This window comes from Ostrinia nubilalis, chromosome Z, assembly GCF_963855985.1.
Source record: "Ostrinia nubilalis chromosome Z, ilOstNubi1.1, whole genome shotgun sequence".
In the NCBI taxonomy this organism is placed as follows: domain Eukaryota; kingdom Metazoa; phylum Arthropoda; class Insecta; order Lepidoptera; family Crambidae; genus Ostrinia; species Ostrinia nubilalis.
This window is the reverse complement of record NC_087119.1, coordinates 24,383,964-24,403,426: the sequence shown is the minus strand read 5'-3', so window position 1 is coordinate 24,403,426 and position 19,463 is coordinate 24,383,964. Positions and strand designations below refer to the sequence as shown.

The 19,463-nt window shown below is 42.6% G+C and overlaps 1 protein-coding gene across 1 annotated transcript in view; it reads right to left on the bottom strand.

Moving 5' to 3' along the window:
* Positions 1 to 5,970: 5,970 nt before the first annotated feature.
* LOC135087096 (laminin subunit alpha) overlaps positions 5,971 to 19,463 on the bottom strand; it is a 168,891-nt gene continuing 155,398 nt past the window's right edge. The window contains exons 60-64 of the mRNA XM_063981937.1: positions 15,437 to 15,609; positions 14,371 to 14,619; positions 12,367 to 12,528; positions 10,890 to 11,124; positions 5,971 to 7,374 (exon numbers count right to left, since the gene is read on the bottom strand). Coding sequence (XP_063838007.1) covers positions 7,112 to 7,374; positions 10,890 to 11,124; positions 12,367 to 12,528; positions 14,371 to 14,619; positions 15,437 to 15,609 — 1,082 coding nt within the window. The 3' untranslated portion in view covers positions 5,971 to 7,111. The remainder of the gene's footprint in view (positions 7,375 to 10,889; positions 11,125 to 12,366; positions 12,529 to 14,370; positions 14,620 to 15,436; positions 15,610 to 19,463) is intronic.

Here is a 19,463-nt window from a genome sequence, read left to right as displayed (position 1 = left end):
TAGTGCTTTAAGGCCTCAGCCTCGAACTTAGCGGGCAGCGGGGCGGCGGCGGCGGCGGCGCGGGAGCGGCAGGATCTTATGCGTAAAATCAAATAGACCGGTTCTCGAAAACAGCGGCGTGGCAGCGGGGCGGCAGCGGGCAACGAGCGGGCAGCGGCGAGGGAGCGGGCAACGAGCGGGCAGCGCACTCCTTCTTTTGGCCACAATAAATCGAACGTTAGGAATAAATTTGAATCGAAATAAAATTGTCGCCGTTGTTCAGACATTTCGTTTGCGAATAAAAACAAATATCTCGACAACACAACCCCGAACACAACACTTCGCCGCTAAAGCACCGCGCGAGCTGCCCGCTTGTTTCGAGAACGGGTCTGCGTTGCCCGCCCCGCTCCAGCGCCGCCGCCGCTCCCGCCCCGCTGCCCGCTAAGTTCGAGGCTGAGGCCTAATGGCTTCATTAGCTGCCCATAAAGACTCTCCTAGGTTTTCGACTTCGACGGAGTTGTGCTTGGCCTCAGCCTCGAGTTTAGCGGGCAGCGGGGCGGGAGCGGCGGCGGCGCGGGAGCGGCAGGATCTTATGCGTAAAATCAAATAGACCGGTTCTCGAAAACAGCGGCGCGGCAGCGGGCAACGAGCGGGCAGCGGCGCTTGAGCGGGCAACGAGCGGGCAGCGCACTCCTTCTTTTGCCCACAATAAATCGAGCGTTAGGAATTGAATCGAAATAAAATTAGTGGCGTCTAACCTTGGACCAGGCATATTGCTAAGCAATGCAATCGTACAGGAGGGTACAAGGAAGAGGGGCAGCCACATTAGGTAACACAGAGTCGTTCAGGAGAGTGTCAGGGAGAGGTGCAGCAACCGCAGTTAAGGAACGGCTGGGACAAACAAGGATAAGCGAATCCAACTCGTGATCCTTGACAGGGATACGCTGGTTAAGACGACCCTTTACAAGGCTTGGGAGCTTACGGGTGACGAGTTATTGGACGTGGAGAGGGTCAATAGTTATACACATATTTTCTACTTTGCCGATCATTTGCACGAGAACGGTTTGTTCAAAACATATGAATTTGATCTTATTTGATGCAGGATTAAATGCCCTTCAACCGTCAGGAAGACCACTTTTCGATAGGGTAAGTCCTTTACGCGGTATAACCAGAAAACCGAAAAAGCGCCCCTTTCGGGGGCCCCCACCACTTAAGCACAACTCCGTCGAAGTCGAAAACCTAGAAGAGTCTTAATGGGCAACCAATGAAGCCATTAAAGCAATAAAATCTTTTGTAGGAATTATTTCCGATTTAAAATATACTACTATACGTTTAGTATCCAAACAAAACACGCGCGCGGGAGGTCGGCCTCGCGTATAATATTATGAGGACTACGACTCTCAAATTTCAATGGGCAGTGTCGGCATGAGAGTTAACTATTAGACAAGTGAATAGCGCACGGTAATTTCCCTATGTGCGGTAATTCCCCTAATCAGTTCTCAAAGCGAGTGCCTACGCATACCTATGTATTATTTCCGGGAATCCCCGAAAAAACGTAAATAATTAACGATGACGTAATCATCACCTAGACCCCCCTACCCCCCCATGTCATCCAAAATAAGCAAAACAGAGACCCCCCCACCCCCCCTTGGTGCTTACGTAACACTTGAACGGCCCCTCAACAAAATACTGTGACATTAGGATACACCAGCTTGCCTGTACGTACAGGCCGGCACGCACACATTCACACCCTGACGCACCACTTCGAGTGCAAACTTCACACAGTTGACACATTTAGGCGGCGAAAAAACAACACGAATACGACATGTCTTGTGTGATGAAATTGTGTAAAAACCATTCTGTTCGAACAAACAAAAATTAAGGAATCACATTTCATAGGTAAAATAATAATCCAATCACTTATTTCCCGAGATTAAAATATTGAAATTAATTGAAATCAAACGTCATTCACTCGAAAAAATAATACGTCAAAGACCAGTGTTCTCAGTTATTTACGTGGGAAAATTACCCGAAATATGGGAAATTAATAATAATTTTAGGAATTTTAGTTTTTATTACGCATACTATAGAAATAAAATAATTTATCGTAATAATTGTGTTTTAATGGGATATATTTTCATAGGCAGATTTGATCCTTCCCAAAAATGTAGAACTGCGAAATTCAAATTTTCTTACATTGATTGCAAGTCAGTGTCAGGTTGTATGTTAAAATCTATCAGAGATAATAATAATTATATTGATGATGCATAAGATTATGATTATAATGTACACAAGATTCGTAATTTATAACTGCGTGAATCATTTTTGATCAACATTATGTACATACCCTGACACTGACTTGCAAACAATGTAAGAAAATTTGAACATTGAAAATTTCGCGCATACCTCAACGCATTCACCTTTCATCCTTTTCAAATTCTGTCTACATTTCCAAGTAACATCTGCCGATCCATGTTTTTCTTAAAATAAATGGGTAAAAATTTTTGGCTAACATGGCATCCCTAAATTCACTCACACAATAGACAGACGCCAAAATTTTGCGTCACAGTTTTGTTGTAGCGCGAGTTCCGTCCGCCTTTTTTTATAGGTCCATGCTACCTTCAAATCGTATATAAATGTTGTATGTTCTATTTGAAGAATATGCTAAATCAAAATTAAAAGATTGCTATACTTTCCGTTATATGCCATAAATAGATATAAATTTTCATGTTTGAACTTCTAAGTGTTGAATCGTTGAAACCGTTAATGTGTTGCATTAGATAAATGTTTGATGAGCTCACAAGTAAGATACATCACATTATACATTGTTCTCCACTTGTAAATGAGCTTTTCAAGGGATTATTATACTTAGAAGATTATGTTGAATTACATTGGGGTGTATCGCTTGAACAAAGTATTCCCAGGCCAAGAGAGTTCGTACAACTTCATATTAATGGTGTTATATTGAAGCAACCATTAGAATGAATTAATGTTAAATAACTAAAGCAGGGTGCAAGGGACAGACTGGCAAATACTTCAAACGTGAACTCAGATTATTATTATTTTCCTGGATATCTGATACTTATGTCAAACAAAAAACATGAGTCATGCTTCACTGTTTTAGTGTTTGTTAACCTGTCCCTGAACTCCTTGATTGTTATAGTTCTCCTAATAGATTCCAGTTTAAGCAATAAATTTAAACTTAGCGAAGTGCAGTAATATAACATTTTTATCAACACTAGTGTGTTTTCTCATATAAACACCAAACAAAGTGTATTAAACAAAAAAAAAGTAAAATATTTTATTCTTCGAGATATTTCACTATTTTATAAAAATTTTGTATTTTAGAAAAATTAAATATCTCGTGTAACGTAAATTTTAAAATGTGATACAAATATTCATCTTTTTTATTGGATACTAACTTATTCGCAATAATATACTTGTAGGATAAAATGATAAGCGTAAATTGTCTACTTATATCTTCAACTTTATCTACTGAATGTGAACTACATTCATGTGAGAAATAGAGAGAGAATTTTGAGGAATTTCTGATTGTGATGTACCATCGGCAACAGTGTTAACTATCCATTGCCTGTTATGTCGTCTCGTTCTATCGCAAAGAATCACCATTTGATGAGAGCGAGAGCAAAAACGGAAATGGATAGTTAACAGTGTGGCTGTGTGTACCTGTATTTCCATATAAAAATGGCAATTTTTCAGCCAGTGTCGACATAACCAAATATACGGCCTTGATAACTAAATAGTTCTTAAACGTTTGCATACCCGCAAAGGTGTGATTTTACTGCTCAAATACAGCAATTTTTTCTACTCTAATATTATACATTCCTCATTCAGTATCCTGCTGGTACAAATTAATCATACAGCTGGATAAAGTTGTGGAGATACATTTTACATGATAAACTACTTAAATAAGCGAGGGCATTGTTTATATATCTATAACATTGTAAAATTGAATTTATTATTAGTTGTTTATAATGTAGAAAATTATTTAATCAATATACAACCCCGCTTGCGTACGCTGTTGAAGATTGAATGCATATTTAATTCATTACGTATTTCTTTGTTTTTACAGTTTTTATCCCTGTCTAAAAAGTTAATTTTGTTAATAATTTTTAAAATTTTCATAATTCTTTCTGCATTGTGTACTACAACTAACCCGTCGCTTTCTTGAAAATTAAGTGGAAATATTATTTAAAAAAAGGGCCTAAAATATGATTTGGCAACAGTTACCATTACAGTGTACATACTTCCCGTTACCAAATATTACTTGTACGATTGTTTTTGTTACTTTGTGTAATATTTTTTGTGAATATTGTCCTGTATCGTTTTTAAGTGTAAATATTGTTTGTGGTAAGTCTCGAGGAGCTACTTTGACTTCCTATATTAGCAAAAGATACTTCAGTTTCTTATTTAATATTTCCTGTTCCGTTGAAGCGTTTTGTGATGATTGAAATTTTTGTCATAGAATAATAGTAAATTCGCAATAAATAATATTATACAGATATAACTGCCGACCTCATTGATAAGCAATGTTTGTAGCCATTAGATCAATATACACGCATATTTACAATGTCTTAAATTAGCGAAATATTTTTTATATAGAAATAATATCTTTGCTATTATGGTGTGTAGTACTTAGTGTCTACTAAAGTTTCACTGTTAATTACTGTACCATTAACGTGAATTTTTCCCATTTTAGATGTTATCGCGTAGTTTGGTTTAGGATTTTTTTACGTCTGCGTCATTTGCCTTTTCCTAACACCGACGAGCTATGACTGCGAGTGTTAGCAAGAGGCTTAGTCCAGACATGTCCTTACCAGTACCATTGTAAATATCCTTGTTGTAAGGTTCTTTTATCAGTCGTTGTAGTTTGAGTCCCACCAAAACATTTGTACCAGAGAAGGGATTTAATTGTGGAAACACTGATCATGTACTTCCTGTAATCTAGTATATGTGTTTGGGTGGGGATGTATTAAACTTAATTTAAACCTTTAATAGTGTAAAATACATTGTTCAACGTTTTTATAATAACCATTTGTTTCATTATTTTTTTTACCTTAATTTTAATCTTCAACTTCTCAATGCAATTACTGACTGTATTAGGTATTTCTGTGGGGCAATCAAACTCACTTAGGCAGGACCGGCAGGAGTCACATTGACCGGCGCGAGTCGTCGCGTAGCGCAGCGTCCGTTCGCCCAAAAATGTGGTGGAATGCGCGCGTCTGCGCAGGTATCCGCTGGAATACGCTCGGAGCCGACCGGCTTCCGACACATGCTCGCTCCGTCATGTCAATTAATCAGTTGTAAGCAATTACCACTCAAGAACTACCCGTTAATAAAATACTATTTTCTTAACGGCCGTGTAAGTGCGCTCCGTCGCGCGCCGGTCAATGGATATCGTCCCTTAGTTTCCAACATGGCAAAAATCAGAACCAGCGATCTGTGCCCCGATTGCGCTAATTTTTAACGTCTCCTATTCATTGGCGCTTCTTCTCCGTTGCGCTCCGTTTTTCATTCCAGCTGAGGTTAATTTGGTACCTTACCTTGGACCTTCCTAGTATTTTCATTGTCACATGAGATATTTAGCTAAAATCGAAGGTCGATTTCGAAGTTCAAGTGTTGGTTGCACTACTTTTGACAGGAAATAATGACGTTTACTTTGTTTTGAAGAATTTTCTAACTATACTCGAAGGTGAAGCTTCGTTCGTCGTCCGGGCGCGTTGAAGATGAAAATTTTTAGCGCAATCGGGGCTCTGGTATTGACGGTGGCGCCCTCCTGTCAATGTCACTGATGGGACGGTTCGTTATAGTTGGACAATATGAACACGGCATGTATTCTTTGTCAACATGTTTATGAAAATTAGTATAATTTAGAAATATTTTTCCTATAATCGAAAGCTAACTGATATGGTTTAGTGTTAGGCACCCTCAATAGATATTATTATGGTTATAAATTAATAAAACAGCAAATTGATATATAAATGCGATTTATTAAAAATATATAATATTTCAATTATAATATTGCAGTTTGATATTAAATTTATAGACAAACATGGCACTTTTTCGTAAAATATAAAAATAGTATACATTAATAAATGCGAAAGTTGCAAAAACTGAGCATAATATCAGCCGCAGAATGGCACAAGTAGACATAATTATAAAATACCTCCCCAAGTAATTATCTCCATGCTTGGAAATTGGCGCCATTTTATAATACTAAAACTAAAAGGTCAAGGAAAATGAAGGGTAATTTTTTAATCCCTCTCGCGCAATCTTATTTCGTTTAATAAGTAAAAGCTTGTCTGCTGCTTCATTGCAAACGATCTTAATGGAAATAATCATATTTGTTGGCACACATCAAAAGACCCATCTTCTTCTATCTCTCTTACAACACCATCATTGATTTTGTTACACAGTAACTTTAACAATTTTCTGGGTATTTTTAGTTCATCAAGCGAATCTTACTTATCTAGATCCACTGTTATTTCAAACAAGCTGGAACAAATAAATCTTATAAATAGGTTGTGAACTATAGGCGTAGTCATGTCATGTTTTTTTTTTAATAATTGACTTTTGTATCACTTTGTAACCACCGTCTGTGCAAGCATTATCGTGTTGATTCTCGCTCGTACCTGATATATTTTTTATTAGTTTTTTAGGTTGCGATGTACTTCATTTAAGTTTATGATAGGTGGCAGACGAGCAGACTTAGAAATCGCCCATAATATTATGTTTAAACTGAAGAGTTCCAGCTTGTTTGAATGTTTACAGCGAGTTCCATTTTATAATTGGGCAGTTGACACCACTAATCTATCGACATGTCCTTTTAATCGTTAATAGTGGTGCTATAGTTTTCTGTTTGTAGTTAATGGTACACTGTTGCACCATTCATAAATGTCTTTATAGTTTGCAAATCAAATAAAATTAATTGAACAACCGAGTCGAGAGTACACAATGGTATACATGTTAAAGTGGTTAACATTATTTCTAACTTTATTGCCTTGAAAACAATGAAAAACTATAACTTGCTTAAATTATGGGATAATGTCAACTGCCCAACAATGATGGATTAAAACTTGTTAAAAATAATGTTTTTTTCAACTGGCAATCGTTAGTTGGCCGGGCAGACGCCGACGTGCGCGTTTCTGCCGGCGGCCGACAGCGGTATCTCCATCAGCTCCTCCTTGATGACCAGGTTCCTCATGCAGCCGGTGTAGCCGTGGCGTGCCTGGACGCCCTTGAGCCGGTTAAGCGGGCGCTCGTGGCCGCCGATGTACAGCGGGTACTTCGTGTCGGTGGAGCTGGACAGCCCGATGCCCGCGTCTGAGAAGTGCCCGTCGACGCCTACTGACACCACGTAGCGGGATTTCACAGCTGGAAATAATAAGATGATGAGTTGAGAGCCTTTATGCGCAAATTGTCAAATTCGCAAATTGTCAAGCGGTCGCAATCTGCCAAATGCGCAAATTGTCAAATTCGCAAAATGTCAAGTTTGAAACTCTAATAGGTAACTTGTTTTTTGAACTGTAATTTATAAACAACTTTATTATTTGAACATTATGGTTTCATATTTAAAAAAAACCTTAACATTTTAATGATTAAAAGTTCTGCCAATTAATTACTTGACTTTTTTTTATTAATAAACCTACACAACTGTGGGTCTAGACAAAGTGCAAATTATAATCGCAAACCAGTCGAAAAGTGGTCGAAAAGCCCCTTTTTTGTATGGAGTTTTGACGGATTCGATTTTCGATTCGATCAAAAAGTGCGTTTTGTCTAGGGGGGCAGAGCCCCGATTACGGTAATTTTTAACGTCAACAATCCAGACACGCTTCTCGATTCTGCGATACAATTGGTCGTTCAACAGCGTACGTCAGCTGTTTTGACCAATCGTATCGCAGAATCAGAAACGCGTCTGGATTGTAGACGTTATAAAAGTTACCGTAATCGGGGCTCTGGACATTTTTAAAACTTGACATTTTGCGAATTTGGCAGATTGCGACCGCTTGACAATTTGCGCATAAAGGGTTGAGAGGTCTTTGTGGAAATCCTTGGGGGAGACCTTTGTCTAGCAGTGGACGTCTTTCGACTGAAACGAACGAACGAGTTGAGAGTATTGAGTGGTTTGAAATACAAAAGTAAAATTTCGTTCTTGACATGTTGGTATATCACAGCCAGTATTTACTATAGGTTAAAATTGATAGCCGAAAAATTTATGATAGCAGCAACTCGTAGAACTGATGGGATAGTACATCAGACATTGAAAGACCTACAGGCAGCATGCGAGCAGTGGAAGACTGGCGGCGTTTACCCGTGGTCCCCCCAACATGTCCCCCTGGTGGGTCCACGGGTAATTTTTTTTACCCGTTGTCCCACCGTTCTGAACAGTTTTTGCCAGTGGGTCTACGGGTAATTTATTTTAACCATAGTCCCACCGCACAGTGGTAAACGTTGCATAATTATAAAAAAAACTATAATTATTAATTAACCATAGATTTATAAGACTTATTCTTAAGTTCATACATATTTATTTGAGAATAAAGGATACATCGAAATTAATAATTGCAAGATCATTTTTTATATCTTCACATCACACAATGTGGGTTAAAGTCACTCATACTCGGCGTTTGATATTTCATGCCAGACAATTTCCAATTATTTTTTAATTAAACTTGATTTAAATAAGAATAGACTTTCTATTTTATTTTATCGATTTTTTTCCAAGAATATGAGGTGACATGCAACGTTTACCACTGTGCGGTGGGACTATGGTTAAAATAAATTGGGGACATGTTGGGGGGACCATGGGTAAACGCCGAAGACTGGTTGTCTAACGTCTTTAACCTGAAAATAAAGGTGAAGGGCGTGGTTCCGGGTAGCGTAGGATCGTGGTTGTGGGGTGACCCTTGGGGAAGACCTGGGAACGCTTTTTTTTCTATAAAAGAAGGTGAAGCGCCTGGTTACGAGCAGCAAAGCATCAGTAATTGTGGAAATCTTTCGCCAGCAAAGTACCTTAGTTTAGTAACGGGACTATTCCCACCACTCGTTCCCACCACTGCAACTCCTGTGTAGCCAGGACTTACAGCTTGATCGCCATAAAAACCCAACCAATGAAGGTCAAGTTTGTCCCGGGGGAAAGTTAGTCTGTCATTGGGCCCGCAACGAAATTAATCAGAAGAACATAGGAGGAGTTCGAAATTAAGGTTCGACTTCCCTCCATTGCAAAGGCATGTATTTAAATGATCTTTTTAAATTAGCAAAAACGGCAATTAAAAAAATCTAAATGGTCATCTATTTTAATGATTGATCCTCTTTCTTTGAGACATAAAATAAATGAAATAGATCGATATTTTAATCTCTTTTGAACTACGCAAAAAAAAATTGAGATGTAAAAATTATATCTGATCGTTACTTGTTGGTCCTCAAAAATAAAAGAAATGAGCACCAAATATTCAATATTGTGATACTTTTTTAAATAATTCGATTTGTATAAATTATTTTTTGTCTATATCAAATTAATCTTCAAAATAATTATGTTATTGTACTTATTTTTATTAAGTTGTAGTCAAAGGATGGAAACTATTTAAAGGCACTTGATGTTCAAAGATTTTTTTTTATTAAAAAAGCATACTTAACACGTTCACACTGCGTTATCGGGTCGAATTGACCTTAGGTGCTGGATGCGTTGGTGTGGGATGGATATATTCGGTCTTTTCAGTAGAACGAAAGATAAATATTGTTTTGCAATTGTTTCGTCAAACACAGTAAATATTTGGAAAAAAAAAACTTATCAGGTCCTTACGACCCGATGTCGCACTAAAAGTAAACAAATATCGTTTAGTGCTTTTATCGTGTCTAATCGACCCGTTGACAGATGACTTTATGGTCACTGATCACGGTCGAGATCGGTATACTAAGAGAAAATCATCCTTGCGATTTGAAAAAAATAAAGAGGTAAAAATTATGATGTCGGGTTCAGGGATGTCAGAAGTAAGAAATTATTTTACATAGCGCCTCTAGTCCCAAACTAGGCAAAGCTTGTAATTTAAACAAACATGGCAATGTACCATTCTGCTTGCTTATTCGCCGCTAAGCCAACTCAGTAACCAATGACGGACGATTGTCACTCAACCACAAAGTACCGCGTAAATTAAAAGATATTTTTTAATTAAAAATATTAACCAATAATATTTTTTGTTAGATCAAATATATTTTAAAGTTAAGTTATACATAGATCGAAATGTATTTATTAGGTGATCGATATTAAAAGGCAAACTTGATATAAAAATCATCAAATTAACAAAATTAAAGATCAATAACAAAAAAAGAGGATCAAATATTATTTTTGTTTACCAAATATTAAAAGAGTATGTTAAACATAAATATTATGTTACCTTTAAAGAAGATCATTCATAATTTATCCGTAGATCAACTAATATAGACCCAATAATTAATATAAAGATAAAATATAATAAAAAACATCATTTATTTTTAAAAGTGCACATACAAAAAAGATCAATTAGTTTTTAGAGGATCAAATAATATTGTCCCCATTGCAAAGCGACAAAGGTTTAAAAGAAAAGATTATGCACCGCGGACAATAAATATCAATATAGGGGGCCTATCTTATGAGCAATTAGCAACTACCTGCCAATAATATTTTTCACAAAATCGCTTAAAAGCACGGAAATTTTTCCTGGTCGCGACAAGATCGGTGTAATAAATTGCGGAAATAGATGTATGTTGTATTGAATTAAGCATTATATCACGTTCATGTTTCCAAAGATCACACTCCCACAAGATATGATGGGCAGACTGCTCATGACTGTCATCATCAGTGGAAGACTCGAAAAAAGGAGACGGAATTAGTTTAGTAAGTATAATGTTACCGTGGATCTTGTGCCAGTTGCCGTCGCACAGCGTTGCGCCGCCAAGCTTGTAGCTGGCCTGGAAGGGTCCCTTGCCGTTTTCCACGCGCGCCACCACCTCGCCCGGCTGCAACTCCAGCACCAGGTAGTCCACGCCGCCGTGCACGCTCAGCAGAAGGCCTGTACTGTTGCGAGGCTTCACCTCCATGGAGATCGAGATCTCGTTGCCCACTTTGAATTTGCCCACTTTGAACAGCTGTAAAAAAAATGAAAATGTATACTATAATATTATAAATGCGAAAGAAACTCTATCTAAACCACTGAACCGATTTTGATGAAAGGCATAGAGATAGTTTGAGTCCCGGGAAAGGACATAGGATAGTTTTTAACCCGGTTTTTGAAACAGGAGCGCGATTTGGAACGGGAGCGTGATAAAGTTTTTCTGTGACAGACAAAATTCCACGCGGGCGAAGCCGCGGAAGAAAGACAATAACAGATATCCACGTATAATTATGTAGCTATGTTTAGTATGTTATTATTATAGTAATAGTTTGCAAACAAATACACGAGAAGGAAGTACCTACTCGTAGTATCACCAGGCCTGTTCATCTCCGCGAGTTTACATCGAAAACAAAACACGCACGATGGCCCACCTACAGGATACTATTCGACAAGGCCTCACATACGAGCGAACATTGACTCACGCACGCGTATTCTTGTGTATGATGGAAGAAAATAAAGAAAATGGTGTACTAAATACTGTGCAGTATTTAACTGCCTAAATAATAATAAAAACACAGAATGTACTTAGTTAAATAAGTAGTTAATATTATTCATGCTAAATCATGTATTTCCTCCGCCATTTTCCGCAGTTTGGCACCTCACGTCACATCATTTTACCGAAGTCAGCCCTATAGCTTCGGCGCAGTGCCGATCACTGACGTTTGTCAATAAAATGGTGGTTGACTCTTGAGACAGGCTAAATTACACCATATTGTTAATGACATTAAGCATACATTTTTTTTAAATACCTTCGCGAAGTAAAACTTCTGTACGTAGTACTTATTATTATTCTGTGGTATCACGTAGTATGTTTGGGTGGTTGACACCATTATCCAATAATTCCTAAAACCTCTTTAAAACACTTCGATATTCCTAATAATTGAGTTGGCTTTCAATTTGTCAACGTTAAACGAACTATTGAAATACAAATAAATACCTTATTTACCTCCCGGAATCAACTGGTAGTTTAAAAAACGAAAATTTATTTTTTAATGTTTAGTATAAGCAACCATCTACTTAACAAATGTTATAATAACCCTTTTTTGTTGTTCACTAATTTTCGCACAAACAAAATAATATCACTCAAGCGAACGCAGTCGCGCCTCGCATTCGTCCAAGACAGTCTTGATCGCGTGTACGTGAGCGGTGTCTATGTGTGCGTGGCTCGAGCGCGCTTAGTATGGAGTTTACCTTCTGTTATATTTTGTGTCTGTACCTTGATGTAGTTGGAGTCGGTGGGCGAGTGCGAGGGCCCGAAGTAGACGCCGGCCTCGACGGCGTCGGCGCAGCGCAGCGAGTTGACGCGCGCCGCCACCTCGCTCACGTGCTGCCCGTTCATCAGCAGCCCCTTCAGGCAGCCCTTGAACGGCTGGTAGAACTGGAAACAACAGTACAGGTTTACAGGACCAATGAGGGCTATCGTTTTTTTACCTAACAGTTGGCACCCCTGGCGATTGACAGGACCTTACTCTACAGTGGCGCCATCTTGATGAGTGCAAATGCGATAGTCCTCCTACCACTTTCGCTCTCACCAGCTGGCGCCACTGTCTTCGCTTCTAGCAAGTGACAGGACCTTACTCTACAGTGGCGCCAACTGGTGAGCGCTAAAACGATAGCCCTCATTAATAAACCGCCTCTGTGGAGTGGTAAGACCACCTGCTTCAGACGCAGAGGTCCCGGGTTCGATTCCCAGTGGAGGCAGATTTTTCTGTTCGGTTTGGTTGGCGGTAGGGCTTGTTCTAAGTCCGCCTGGCTAGCTACCACCATCTTACCTAAGTCTGTCGCCATAACAACAATGTTAACAGCATTGTTGTGTTCCGGCAGTTAGAGGTAAGATAGCCAGTTCCTCCGTGGTTGGAAGATTCCGGGTGAAGCTCGTTTCCACCTTCGGCCTGATCGTCACTTACCATAAGGTGAGATACAGGCCAAGAGCTTCCTCGTTGTGAATAAAAAAAATCCCTGGTTTCTGATAAAATTCCACATAGTGGTTTTCTGCCCTTTCTCATCACCAGCCTTCAGGACGGTTAGAACTGAGCCCCGATTACGTCGTATCACAGAATCGAAGAAACAGACGCGTTTCTTCGATTCTGTGATACGATTGGTCAAAACAGTTGACGTCAGCTGTTTTGACCAAAATCGAATCGAAGAAACGCAAACGCGTCTGTATTGAAGACGTTAAAAATTAGCGTAATCGGGGCTCTGGAAGGAATAGAGCGGGGAGTGGTGACTTTGAATGGTTTTTAGACACATTAGCTCCTGCACTCCATTTGAGCCCGTTGATTTACTAGAATGCAGGCCGCTACCATCCGATCAGGCCTCACCTAATGGTTCCCTATTGACGTCACGCGCGTCACTCACCGGCAGCTGGTCGGAGCGGTTGAGCCGCAGCCCGCCGTAGTAGTAGGGCGGCGCGAGCACGGCGGGCGCGCGGCACTCCACGCTGGCGTGACGTCACGCGCGGCACTCACCGGCAGCTGGTCGGAGCGGTTGAGCCGCAGCCCGCCGTAGTAGTAGGGCGGCGCGAGCACGGCGGGCGCGCGGCACTCCACGCTGGCGTGACGTCACGCGCGGCACTCACCGGCAGCTGGTCGGAGCGGTTGAGCCGCAGCCCGCCGTAGTAGTAGGGCGGCGCGAGCACGGCGGGCGCGCGGCACTCCACGCTGGCGTGACGTCACGCGCGGCACTCACCGGCAGCTGGTCGGAGCGGTTGAGCCGCAGCCCGCCGTAGTAGTAGGGCGGCGCGAGCACGGCGGGCGCGCGGCACTCCACGCTGGCGTGACGTCACGCGCGGCACTCACCGGCAGCTGGTCGGAGCGGTTGAGCCGCAGCCCGCCGTAGTAGTAGGGCGGCGCGAGCACGGCGGGCGCGCGGCACTCCACGCTGGCGTGACGTCACGCGCGGCACTCACCGGCAGCTGGTCGGAGCGGTTGAGCCGCAGCCCGCCGTAGTAGTAGGGCGGCGCGAGCACGGCGGGCGCGCGGCACTCCACGCTGGCGTGACGTCACGCGCGGCACTCACCGGCAGCTGGTCGGAGCGGTTGAGCCGCAGCCCGCCGTAGTAGTAGGGCGGCGCGAGCACGGCGGGCGCGCGGCACTCCACGCTGGCGTGACGTCACGCGCGGCACTCACCGGCAGCTGGTCGGAGCGGTTGAGCCGCAGCCCGCCGTAGTAGTAGGGCGGCGCGAGCACGGCGGGCGCGCGGCACTCCACGCTGGCGTGACGTCACGCGCGGCACTCACCGGCAGCTGGTCGGAGCGGTTGAGCCGCAGCCCGCCGTAGTAGTAGGGCGGCGCGAGCACGGCGGGCGCGCGGCACTCCACGCTGGCCTCGCCCACGCGCTCGCCGTCCACCGTAAGCTTGGCGTGCCCGTCGCGCCGCACCACGGTAGCTGTATGCCACTGCGTGTCGTTGTACAGCTGCCCCCACGTGATGTGACCAGTTTCCCCGCCGCAGTTGAACTCCAGGTTCAGCTGGAAAAATAAATAAACTTTTACAACTTGCTTAAACAACATAAAAAGTCACTAGTCAATAGGTCGAACGGCTTAGTTTATTCGTTGAGAGAGCTGCTTTTTAGTGAGCTGCCACACTGGCGGATTGCAAGCGTTTTCAAAGCGAAGCGGCGACGCAGCGAACACGCCACGTGTCCACGGTGAAGACGTCACGGCTGCGCGGCGAACACGAGTCGAAAACTTGTGGCAGAAACGCTTGTAATCCGCCAGTGTGGCAAGGCGCTTAGGGTCCTAAGAAATCAGGGTTAGGACCACCGCAGTATGACACGCTCTTCGCAGCAGGCCGCGTGCTAGGGACGTGTGACGTCACGCGGGGCGGGGCCTACCTGGGCGTGGCGCATGTAGAGCGCCAGGAACTGGCCGGGCGCGCGCTCGGCGGCGGCGTACAGCAGCAGGCCGCGTGCTAGGGGCGTGTGACGTCACGCGGGGCGGGGCCTACCTGGGCGTGGCGCATGTAGAGCGCCAGGAACTGGCCGGGCGCGCGCTCGGCGGCGGCGTACAGCAGCAGGCCGCGTGCTAGGGGCGTGTGACGTCACGCGGGGCGGGGCCTACCTGGGCGTGGCGCATGTAGAGCGCCAGGAACTGGCCGGGCGCGCGCTCGGCGGCGGCGTACAGCAGCAGGCCGCGTGCTAGGGGCGTGTGACGTCACGCGGGGCGGGGCCTACCTGGGCGTGGCGCATGTAGAGCGCCAGGAACTGGCCGGGCGCGCGCTCGGCGGCGGCGTACAGCAGCAGGCCGCGTGCTAGGGGCGTGTGACGTCACGCGGGGCGGGGCCTACCTGGGCGTGGCGCATGTAGAGCGCCAGGAACTGGCCGGGCGCGCGCTCGGCGGCGGCGTACAGCAGCAGGCCGCCGTGCTTGTCGAAGGTGCGGAAGGTGACGCTGAGGTCGAACCCGCCCACTTGCCGGCCCGGCAGCTTGCCGTACTCGATGCGGCTGTCTTCCCGGGTACCTGCACAGGAATACGTATTGACAATTCAATAAATGTTGTCATCATCATCATCATTTCAGCCACAGGACGTCCACTGCTGAACATAGGTAATAGGCCTCCCCCAATGACTTCCACATTGCACGGTTGGTAGCGTTGGTTGGTATCGCACGGTATTCCGTAGCAGGAAAGCGCTGGATGCTGGCCGCTACCAACCGTGCGATGTGGAAGTCATAAAAGTTGTAGGAGAATTTAATTTTACGTAAAGCCAAACAGAGGAAAATGCTATCTTAACGTTGACGTGATGAACGGCACCAAACCCTCTGACAAACACGTATACGCAGCGGTAATGCGTGAGCGTAAAGCACGTCAAGACCGTGCCCGATCAGCAATCGATCGCCGAGCGTTTAGACGAACTCGCGTAGTATAATTACAACAGATCCATGGAAAACTAATAAATTAATGTCATTCACGGCGACTTTTTGTAGTGATGCTGTCTGCATTTCGTAAACGAGCGACAGCATCGCTACTAACGCGCGTTAGTCGCACTTGAAACGCACTACAGAAGCGATGCCAACGCGCCACTAACGCGCTACTGCAGCACGACTGTATCGAAGCAAACGCGCGACCGTGTCGGACGACATCGGGGAGAGAACGGAGGGAGGGACTGAATCGCGTTTGCATCGCAACTAAAGCGCGACATAGTTAGGGAGGCGAATAGGGGAATTTTCGGCAATACTCGAGCGTGGCAGTTTAAGATATGAGAGATACCTTAGACCTAATAGAACAACCTTGTAAAGTATTTAGCTCTATATGTAGTGACGCGCGCCTAGGATAGACGATCAGATTAGTAAAAAAAAACTGGATAGTTTGAAATACTCGAGCGGGTTGATTTTAGTGTTTAAAGACTAAATTTAACTAATCTGACGATAAGTCCTTGACGCCGCCGAGTTACAGGGTCGCGAACTTGTAAAAAAAAAAACGTTAATCCAGCATTCTCGAGCGCGATTCTTTTTTATTTTATTTTGAAGAATATAATCTAAAACTTACTAAAAATACAAAATCTGCCGGTTTCTCGCATGACCGGAAGTGTGGAGAAGCCATTTCGTCTTCCTAAGAACGCGTTACGGCATACAAAGTCGCGAACGATACATTTTACAAAAAAAAAGTTTAAATAAACATTTACGTTGGTTGTATCTATCGCTTTATTGACATTCTTAAATTCCCCATTTTATCAAGGAGAAAGAAAGGAAAAAAAAGAAATCAAAAAAACCCTTTTCGGTCAGATTAAGAGAACCCACCAACATTTTTGTCAGATTAAAAAAATATGCTTTCAGGATACCGAGATAAACCTCCCTTATGAAAATCAGACGCGCTCGAGTATTTCAAAAAAACCTTTTTTTTTGCATTTTCAAAAATTCATCGTAACTTATCGTCACGCCGAAATCGTCAGTTTTTTTAAAGGAAGCTTCCTTGGGGCCTCCTTAACACCCCTTCCGAAAATCTGACGCGCTCGAGTAAAAATTTTTTTTTTCATTTTTGACTACTTTATATGCCTACCCCCACCACGCAAACCGGCAGATTAGTATACCGTTGTTATCAGAGGCACTCGGGGCATACGTAGTATGAATATCTGACGCGCTCGAGAATGCCCAAGTAACTGTTTTTTTTTAACATTTTTGAAAAACCGTACACGCCAAACCCAACGCTAAAATGGTTTTTGCCATACGAGCTTTTCTTTTCGAAATTATTTTATCTTTCGCTTTTGATAGGTCTCGACGGCGCCGTTGAATTACGCCATTTAGCTACCTCGCCTCCCTAACCAACAGTATTGCGTTTGCATCGCGACAGAAGCGCGTTTAGGTGGGCGAGGGCACACAGCTAGCGACCGCATTGCGACTGTATCGATGCGAACGCGCGACATAATCACTACTGTATCGCTACAAAAGTCCCCGAGGGCGTGGGGCCTTAGAGCGCTTTCACATTAGGGCGTTAGTAGCGCGACAGCAGCGTTTTTATAATGTGAAGGCATGCATCCGCTGGCACATAGTATGAAATTTGGGCCAGCGCGTCAGTCGCGCGTTTATCGCGCTGCTAAATCGCCTAAATGTGAAAGCGCTCTTAGTGTAATATCTGTACCCCCAGTGAAAAGGGAGTTAAGTCGAAAATGGTGATTTTTGGGAAATCGCATTTGAAGTTAAAAAAAATCCTGCTTCATCGCTATTAGAGATAACTTGGTGAAATATTTTTTAGGTGAAAGGTAATATTAGATATAATTAGGCAGTGTGCCAGTTTGGGAAATATAGCATGTGGTTTTTTCGTAATTAAATAAAAACACAGTTATATCACCATGCACGACAACTTTACATTCGTGTAAAGTGATGTAATGGGACATAAATCATTTTACACCACACTGAATTGACCACACGCTAACAAGTGTAAAGTGATACATTTTCCGCCATTTCTGTTGATAATTTTTTGTTTCTTCAATTTTAGAAAAAGTTGTAAAACAAACATAAGTAATTACACTATGAGGAATCATTATTTCAGGTTATTTAGGGTAAATCGTCCAAAATTTTTTACTTATATCAATATACACCAATTTTGTGGTGAGAAAAAAAATGTGTAAACTGATCTAACTAACATAAAAGCGATCTAAGTATCCAAATAACTATGTGTAAAGTGATATAAGTGGCGATTGTAAAGGAATAAGGCTAGAATTTGAGACTGAATTCTAATTATTTACTCCTTAAATGTTTATTCTGATCTGAAACTACTATTTTATTAATTATTACACCATATACCATGAATTATATCGGCCTAAATCACATACATTATCTCCTATTTTAAAGTAAGTATAGCTGAAGCAATTGCGTAATAAAGACCAGAAACAACAATGGTTTCACATCAACTAATTAGACAGAAGACAGAGAAAAGTTTGTTTTCTACAATTACCCTATTAGGAATCAATCTCTGGACCAGAGATGATGATGTCAAGCTATATTGATTGCCTTTTGGCTACAGAAGGATAATATAAAAGAAAAGTCATAAAATGCATTTGTTTTCAACAAAGAGGCTTTTAAAAAGCCCTTTAACACGTCCTAGTATTACTTGAACCCTACTTTTATTTTGGGACATAAATGGGCCAGTGCTAAGAAGAAGCAGCGCAAGAAATTTAGCCACCCTTGTCAGCCTCTTCTTAAATCATAAATAACTTGAAAAAATCGAACTGCCTAAGGCGGGAATCTTCTTAAATCAATAGAGACATGAATTAACAAGACATGTTATACTTGCGAGCTAAGCAGATAAAGTCCAGCCACACATGCCATTTACATAATTATTTACTTTATACATAGTATCCATTATAAGGCCTTTCGTAGTTTTGCAGGGCAATCGAATATTGCACTTAGCCTTTTGATTAAACCATTGTGCGCTATTTGTAGTTTATCTTCCTATTTCAACCACTCCAGATCCCCCAGGTAGCAGCAGCCTATCTAAGTCGCTACAGGCCTTCTGCAGCGACCCTGGTGATTGGAGAATTTGAGCCTGTTGATCTGCTACGCTTGTGCACTCCTTGTGCACGTGCTGCGGATTTTCTTCTGCCTCCATGCATCTTCTGCACAGTAGACTATCCATCCATAGCCGGCTGTCTGTAACAGCTATATTGTGTAGGTGTTTGTTTAACATACCTGTTATTACACTTAGGACCTTGCGGATGTTGTCCCTGTTTATCCACAACTGCATCTTTTGTTTGCCTGCATCTTTCACAATCTTTCCATTCTGTGTGGTGTTATTTTTCTATTTTGGAGCGCAGCCAGGTCTTGATCTGTGCTTATGGTATCGGCATTATAATTGTTCCGGACCAAATACCGTCGTGT